General features: G+C 38.0%; 1 protein-coding gene across 1 annotated transcript; it reads right to left on the reverse strand.

The window, feature by feature from the left end:
• Positions 1–731: 731 nt before the first annotated feature.
• On the reverse strand, positions 732–1259 carry LOC149189885 (uncharacterized). The gene has a single exon (XM_089410370.1). It carries the CDS (start codon positions 1257–1259, stop codon positions 732–734), a length of 528 nt encoding a protein of 175 aa, XP_089266496.1.
• Positions 1260–8690: the final 7431 nt, after the last annotated feature.

Here is an 8690-nt window from a genome sequence, read left to right on the forward strand (position 1 = left end):
AGTATGATTTTGAAGGAGTTCGCAATTCGTGGAGATGCGCCCCCAAGCAACAGTGAGTCATCAGCAAATAGTGCGTGATTCATTGGGTCGATTTCTTTAACTGTCCTGATTCCAGGAAGGTTGCCATTTTGTTTTTCCAAAGTTAATTTTCTGCTCAGAGAGTCTGCCATTAGTATGTAAAGAAATGGTGACAAGGGACAGCCCTGCCTCAGTCCCCTGGTGGCTAAGAAGAAATCTGCTGGTCTGCCATTTACCATTGGGGCTATCCAGATCTTTTCTAGACATGCTTTGATTAGATTTATAAACTCTTGATTGAATCCAAAGGCTGAAAGGACCCTGTACAAAAAGGAGCGATTAACTCTATCAAAAGCATTACACATGTCCAGTTTTATAAGCATACCTTGTTCTTTGCATGAATGGCTCGAGTGCAAAGCTTCTTGGACTTGGATAACATTGTCCAGAATGTGTCTTCCTTTCACAAATCCCCCTTGAGCTGGAGAAATGAGCTTTTGCAAGAGAGGCTTGATTCTGTTCACTAGAAGTTTGGCCACTATCTTGTAGGATGCATTGCACAGTGAAATCGACCTGTACTTGTCCAAAGATCCTGGATTTGTCTCCTTAGGAATTAAGGCAAGAAAGGTAGAGTTGATTTTGCCCCCGATCCTTGCCTTTCTCATGAATCCATGTATCATTATGAGAAGGTCTGGTTTGATTAACGCCCAACAGATTCTTTAGAAATGAATTGAAAATCCATCGGGTCCTGGTGCTTTGTTAGGGTCCACAGACCAAACAATGTTGGATACTTCTTCTTCCGTTACTGGGCTCTTGAGGTTTTCATTATCCTCTGTATTGACTAGCTTTCGAATATTAGCGAGGAACTCTAGTGTATCTTCCTCACTCCCCTCTTTTTCTGCTGTAAGTAGAGTTTGGAAGTGTTTCACAGCAGCTTCCTTGATTTGGGCGAATCCTTTGCATACCTGTCCATTAGATAAGGTGATTTCTGCTATATGGTTTCGGCTGAGTCGAGCCCTATACTGTCTATGAAAGTATGTGGTATTTCTGTCCCCAGCTTTAAGCCACAGGCTGCGGGACTTTAGGTGCCAGTACTCTTCCTCGCTTCTAAAGGAACAATATGTTTTCCTTTGTGCAATTTTTTCTTGGTCTAAATCCATAGAATGGATGTCTTTCTCTTCCAAATCAAGTTGTATTTCTTCCAGCTGGGTGATAGCATCTTTCCTCTGGCTGATGGGAGTTTCCATAGGTTTCTTTATCCACTCTTTAAGGGCCTTTTTTGTATTTTGTATTTTTTGCTCCCACACATAGCTTGGGGAACCTGATGTTAGAAATTATATATTATGGAGCAATGGAGCACATAAAATATTGCAGAAATATAAACACAGAAAACACATAAAACAAGAGAGACACAGATATACATGGTTCACCCAGTTTGGGCTACGTCCACCTCGAACAACTAGTCCTTCCTTTCTATTATCCAGCAAAATGAAGAGACACAACCTATAGCAGATCCGCTGTAATATCCTCTGTTTTCTCTCACAGTCTCACCTCTCTATTTCCCACTCACAGAATACACATCTATCACACAACCTCAAATACAATGCCGTCATACAAAGAGAGGGGTTGCCTTCTAGGGCAAAAACCCTAAACTAAACATAAGTTCTACCGTCAGATCATCCGCCTAATGAACGACCCAGATTGACTAGAAATTACTATACTTTTACAAGGCAATTTTACAGTTGTTTTTAGCTTCGGGGGCACTGCCCCCAAAACCCCCGACAGGGGGGGGTTCCCAAAGGTTGCAGCCACCCCCCCTTGGATCCCCCCTGTAGCGAATATTTTACGGGCGGCGTTGCCGCCCCCATTTCGAACTAGGGTCCAATGTGGCGATACCTTTTCATATAGAAGATAATCAAGATCCACACCCAACACCTGAGACTTTTGTACTCCATGCTGTTTGGACTGTTTCAAAGAATCCTTCTCTTTCTGCCTAGAGAGGACTAAAGCGAAAGGGGAGAGGGCCTAGATCCTCTTCATCTTTCAGACAGAGGAGGACAGGTTTGTGGTCCAAGCTGAGCTTTGGAAGGATCTTATTGATGACTATTCTTTTTCCCATCATTATAGAGTTGCCGATGAGGAATCTATCTAGCCTTGCTGCGATATGAATTTCTCCTGTTCTGTTGTTGGTCCATGTGTATTTGCCTTTAACTGGCTTGAAGTCTACTAAATCCCTCTGTAATATTATGTTCTCCACTGTGGTAAGAAAAGGGTCTCTTGAATAAGTCCCTCCTCTCTTCTCTTTAGGATCAAGAATTATATTCAGGTCACCTCCTATAATTATGTTCCTGGGATTGTTATGGTCTAGAAACTCTGAGAGTGTCTTCCAGCACTCTCTCTTTTCCTCGTAGTGAACAGGAACATACATATTAAACAAGTCTAAGTTGAGATTACTTGCTATATGTCGCAGTTCAGTAAATATCCAATGTTGGGTCTCGAATGATCTTTCTAGAGAGAAGGAGTTTTTTTCCCAGAATGTTCCTATTCCTCTAGCCGTGCCTCTTGTACTCACAACCTTTCCAGAGTCGAATTTCCATTTGGTGTTACTGGTGCTTAGAAGGATCTCCCCTTCTACTTTTTTTTCTTGGAGCATGAGGATGTCTGTGGGTTCCATTTTCAAAAGGTCTTTTATGGCTTTTTCTTTTGTGGGATTCCCCAAACCCCTGCAGTTCCAAGAGGTCAGCTGCATCATTTACCACTTGTAGGGGTAGGCCCTCCTCCCTTGGGAGCCCTAGGCCTGGTATTCCTCCCAAGTGTCATTTCTATGGTTGCTTGACTGCCAAGGGTTTTTTGTCTTTCTGACTCCTCTTCTCTAGTTTCCCTATTTGTTCTTCTTCCAACCTTTTTTGCTGGCCTTTCAAATGTTTCATCGTCTGATGAGCCCATATTCTCTGTGGTTTTCTTCTTTTGTTTGATTATATCTGCATAGGAAGGGGAGGAAATATTGCTTGGGGTTGGATTATTACCTGGATCTATGGTGTCGTTATTCTCTAGCTGAGGTGGATCTTCTCTCTCTGCCTCTGGAGGGTCTGAGGGTGGCGTGAGAATTTCAAAGGGGTTTTTGTCCCCCTCATTGCTGTTTGTGTCTCTGCTTCCAGTGTTTTGATTTCTTGCACTTCCATTACTTGCTTTATTCTCTGTCTCTTTAGCCTTATTTTTGTTGTTCTGTCTGCTGCTTGTTGGTTTCTTTGCCTGTTTCCATTGTTCTCCCTTTTCCTTCTCTGATGCCTCCTCGTTTCTCTTTTTGCAGTATCTTGCGAAGTGCCCGTACTCATGGCAGCGTCGACACTTGAAGGGCAGCTGTTCATAGTCAAGCTCTTGGATGTGAGTCCAATTTGCCACCGATAGCTTTATTGCTTCAGGAAGCTCGATTTCCAGGTTAACCTCCACACAGATCCGAGCGCAGGAGAATTGATCCTTCCTCGGAGCCTGATCTATGTATCCCCCTAGGGCATTGCCGATGGATTGAAGTGCGTTCTGACTCCAACAATGAAGGGGAAGGTGCGGGAGGCGCACCCAGACAGGTACAGCCTTGGGCACATCCTGTGCTGGGTCGAAATCTGGAGACCATTTGTTCAAGTAGAGGCCTTGAGGGCCCATGAAGTATGGCCCATTTCTGAAGATCAGGCATCTGTCCTCTGCATTGTCAAACACAAAGACGAAGAACCCTTTGCCTACAAAGTGGCTCTTTATTCCTTCATTGACCAGTGGTAACCAGTTTCTTTTAACCCATTATTCGACTGCTCTCGGGGATGGCCACAGTCCGGTAAACTGGCCAATGAGGCCTCTTTCTGTGAGTTTCAGCGCTGATCTGCAGGTTTCTTCCACAGGCAAGGTCACCGTGGGGATGCTGTCCAATTTTTTAACAAACTTTTGCTGCGGGCCTGAGGGCTGGCGTTTCCCTGCAGCAGCTACTAGAGCTTTGAAGGCTTCGAGCTCCGGAGGTAAGGGAGGAGGGGCCGCAGGGCCACCTCCAAGCTCCATGGGGGAGATCGCGTGGAGGGGAGTCGATTCAGGCGGTGCGGTTGCAGCAGCGCAACGATCTCAGAGATAGTAGCTTCGTCCGACCAGTTTAGATATTATTTTTCAAAAACTAGTAATATTTGATTTTAATAAATTAATTTAAATGTTATTTTTCAAAAACTAGGCGTTTAATATAGCCATTACAAATTAATATTTTAATAAATTAATAAACTAATATCATTATTTAAATATTATTTTTCAAGAACTAGTAATATTTGGTTTTAATAAATTAATTTAAATATTATTTTTCAAAAACTAGCCGTTTAATATAGCCGTTACCTATTAATATTTTTAATAAATTAATGAAATAATATACTATTTTGAATATTTTTTTCAAAAAATAAAATAAATAAATAACCGTTTAACATAGCCGTTACATATTAATATTTTAGTAAATTAATAAACTAATATCATTATTTAAATATTATTTTTCAAGAAATAGTAATATTTGGTTTTAATAAATTAATTTAAATATTATTTTTCAAAAACTAGCCATTTAATATAGCTGTTACCTATTAATATTTTTAATAAATTAATGAAATAATATCATTATTTAAATATTTTTTTCAAAAACTAGCCATTTAATATAGCCGTTACTAAATAATATTTGTTTTTAATATATTAATAAATTAATATTATAATTTAAACATTATTTTTCAAATATAGCCGTTACTTGAAATTATGTCTCTACATTGCTCTCTATTTAAGCCTTTGCCATGGTCTGCCTCTTCGTCTGGTCCTGATGATGAACCACACTTGTTGGTTTGAAATGCGTCGGCCAAAAAATTCTCTCATGTAATTTCTACCGAAAGACTTTGTTTAATTCATTATGATTTATGCTGATTTTATGTGATTCATGAATTTAATTTATGATGTTTGCATTTTGATCTAACTGGATGTGATATGTTTATACATGATGACTTAATCAAACAACTAATTTGACTTTTTGTGACAGGAAGTGAATAGAATTGCAGGTGTACCCTATTGACGGGCCACCAATGAGGTATGATTTGAAGTTATTTCAAGTTATTTTGAATCTAATGGTAGTTATGTGCCTTGTACAAGAAATCATGGGTGAAATGCCCAACTGGGTGGTTGAAACTGACTACAAGAATTAGCAACAACAAAAGGAATTGGAAAATGCAACAATGTGCCGGTAAAACACTTTAGGAGTAGGGGAATTGTGGGACACTGGTACCTAATAATTTCCATTGATTTCCATGAGCATGCTATGACCAATATGATGGTTTTGAGGTAGGGATATGCCTTCAAGGTTTTTGGACTTTCCAATGCGAGTAAATCTTGCCAAGGGATGGACTACCCAGGATGGGGCTGCCAACAGAACTTGGAAAGTGTGTGACTACACGGAAGTGGGTGACTATATTTCCCAAGGGATTGTGTAGCAGAGAAGGTAAGGTTGGGATTCTATTTGTTTGGTCATTAGCATTTCTAGATGGAATTAGATGCACATTAGGAGTACGCCTTGGAATAATGAGTAGGTAACTGTTCACTGAGTAGACAAGTGGCGTAGGATTGTAGCATTGTGTTATCACTTAGAGGAAACCCGACTGTGGGAAAACCTCCAAGGTAACCTTGAACCTCTTTTAGGTTGAAAGCTGGCCCTTCAACCTGAAGCGGGATCTCGCCCTAAAACTCAACTACTCTAGATCACTGTTGTAGTAGGTTTTGTAATTAAGTTATGTGGACAAATTTCGTTTGTAGGATGAAAATTTGGTTGGATTGTATATAAAACACACCATTGTGCATGGAGACCAATTTTAACAAATGATGTTATGGATCTAATGAGCTGAACACAAAAAGCAGGGTAGCAATAACTCCTTTGACAATTTGAGAAATTTAGAAGAAGAAGACTGACAAGAAAAAAAAATATAGCTGATAGGAACAACAAGTACTAATGACTAAGAAATACGAGAAAGGAGCATTAAAGAATCCCAATCTCAGATACTAACATTTTCCAGATATGAAGAAGGTTTTTCATAACAGAGAAATAACATATAAGGAACTACAACACATGAATTTCCTGCAAATGCTCATCAAACTGTTATATATTTAAGATCTACTCAAATACACCAGAATGATAATGTTTTTACAATAAAATCCAACCCTTCTTCATTCTTTAGGAACTGTCTTTATAGGAAAGACTGTAAACTAAAATGAGTTTCTAGCAAAAGTTAATTACAAAATCTAAAAATAATAACATACTTTATCAAATACATTCATATATAAAACTTCTTAATCCTATCTGCATCTAAATATCATGCTATTGTTGGAGTCATGGCTAGATATAAGGATCAACAAGTCGAATTTGGTGAGGTGGCATCTAAGTCAACAACTATCCATGAGCTTTTTCCTCAAGAAATCATGAAAAATAGGGTCTAGTGATCCCTTCAAAAATCCAAAACCATGATAGATGCTAGAAAATAAAAGAGGCTTTTCTAAATGGATTTGTTTTGGACAAAAACCTATTTCGGGTTTTAAATACTCATTCTCATTTGTTAAGGATATTATTTTGAAAACAATTACTAAAAAAGGATTGCAAAATCTCGAAAAACAACCTTTGAAATATCCCTTTGAATGTTTCAAACTGTAACACCTGTTAGAAAATCGAGAGAGGTTTTTGTAAATGGGTCCATTTTGGACAAAACAATATTTCGGTTTTATAAAATTAGTTCTCAGTTGTCTGGAAAGCGTGCCCGAAATAACTGTGTTGTACAGGGAAAACAAAGTTTTAATGAGCCATTTTTATCGAAAACGTTGATAAGCCCGTTGTCAACGAATTTCTTTAGAAAACATCATCGAAACATTAAAGCATTGATAGTCCCTCTATCGATGATTTCCATGTTTATTACAACTAAAATGATGGCATTGAAACTGTCAGCGTTTTTTTTTTTTTTTTAAAACAAAGTTAATGTGATAATACGTTGGACATTGCATGCAGATTTGATTTTGATAGTGGATTTTGGATTTCCTGGGAAGGAGGTGAATCCTGGTATTACTTTGAGGGTTGAGGTGTGAGCCTATGGATTCCCTTGTTGATTCATACAGGCATCGTATCCTTTATTTGTTGGTTGAGAAAATGTACATATGTGTATATTATTGTAAATACTGTATCAAGATGGATTTAAAAACCTCCATAGATAATATGGTTATTTGTTGGTTGAATAAAATGTGCATAAGTGTATATGTGGTTATTATTGTAAATACCGTAATGAGATGTGTTATAAATCTCCAGTAAATGGTATGTTTGTCATGTTTCAGCAGTGGTGATTGTAAATATTGCAATGAGCTCTGTTATAAAACTCCATGGGAAGAGTGTTTTGGTTGTCAGCAGTTTTGCTAGTTGTAGGTATCATTGAACATTGAGGATGGTGTCCCCCCAAGGGGGACGGTTATGTAACAACCTCGGTTAAAAATCCATGTAAAAATATATAAGACCACGGTCATGGGACACGTATTCTAAGTTGAATGGTGGGAAAAACATCCTAGTTGGTGTTAATTCGGTTTATTAATGGCTAAGGAAATTGGCAAAGGAAATGGAAAAGAGACATTAATTGGCATTTTATTTATGAAAATAATGGAACTTAGGAGAAAAAGAAGGTTAAAGGTCACAGGTTGCATGTGAGGAGGAAAATGAAGGAAAATAATAGAAAATGAAGAAAATAGAGGCCTCATTGATAAAAAGGCTTTCGAGGATCAGTTGGCAGCTTTTGTCAGTTCAATTTTGGATCTCTCTCTCTATTCTCTCTTTCATAACTTAGCATTTTTTTGGAACACTCTTGGAGGAGTGTGACATACTTGGGATTTGGAGCAAGAAGGAAAAGGGAAGCAAAGATCAAGTAAGGAAGCATATGATCAATGACTACAACTAGATTTCTTTGCAGGTATCAAGTTGCATGTATGATTTCCTTGCTAGTTTTAGCATGCATGACACATATTGTGGCACTTAGTTGTTCCTAAAGGATCAACTGACTTCCACACATTAAATCATCGACCCAGAGTTTCATCTTTTTATTTCAAGGTTGTCAACATGGTTTGTGCAAGAGGAAGTGCTACTATTATCTAATCTACATGATCCTAATGAAAAGTAAGGACATGTGAATAAAAGGAAAAAATCATACTTACTGAAAGAAGCAACTCACTCTCAACTTCTAGACTTCAATCTTAATCAATCAAGACTGCTAACAGAATCAAAGCATTAAGTCTCCTACCAAAAACACTGAACTAATCCAACTAAATACAAAACTATTTCCTAGGAGACTGCATCTGCAAGAAAGGAAAAACACTATGACTAGAAATGAATCTGCCGAAAATAATATCAAATCTTCAGAATTAACAACTCTACATTAATCACAGGAAACAACAAGGAAAGATAACACTCAAAGAATCAATTGCAATAAATCTAACTCTATGATATTCCATTGTGGCTACTGCAAAAACTCATATTGTATAAAAAAAAATATGATAATCGACAATTAGATCTAGAAAATAATTGAATAATTGTAGAACAAGGATTGAAAGAAAAATACAAATTTAATAATACAATAAATGACAATAGTAGTTCCAGGACTGGGCCC

Source organism: Pinus tabuliformis, chromosome 3_1, assembly GCF_031772625.1.
Source record: "Pinus tabuliformis cultivar Carrire ecotype Pingquan chromosome 3_1, CPIR1, whole genome shotgun sequence".
Classification (NCBI taxonomy): Eukaryota; Viridiplantae; Streptophyta; class Pinopsida; order Pinales; family Pinaceae; genus Pinus; species Pinus tabuliformis.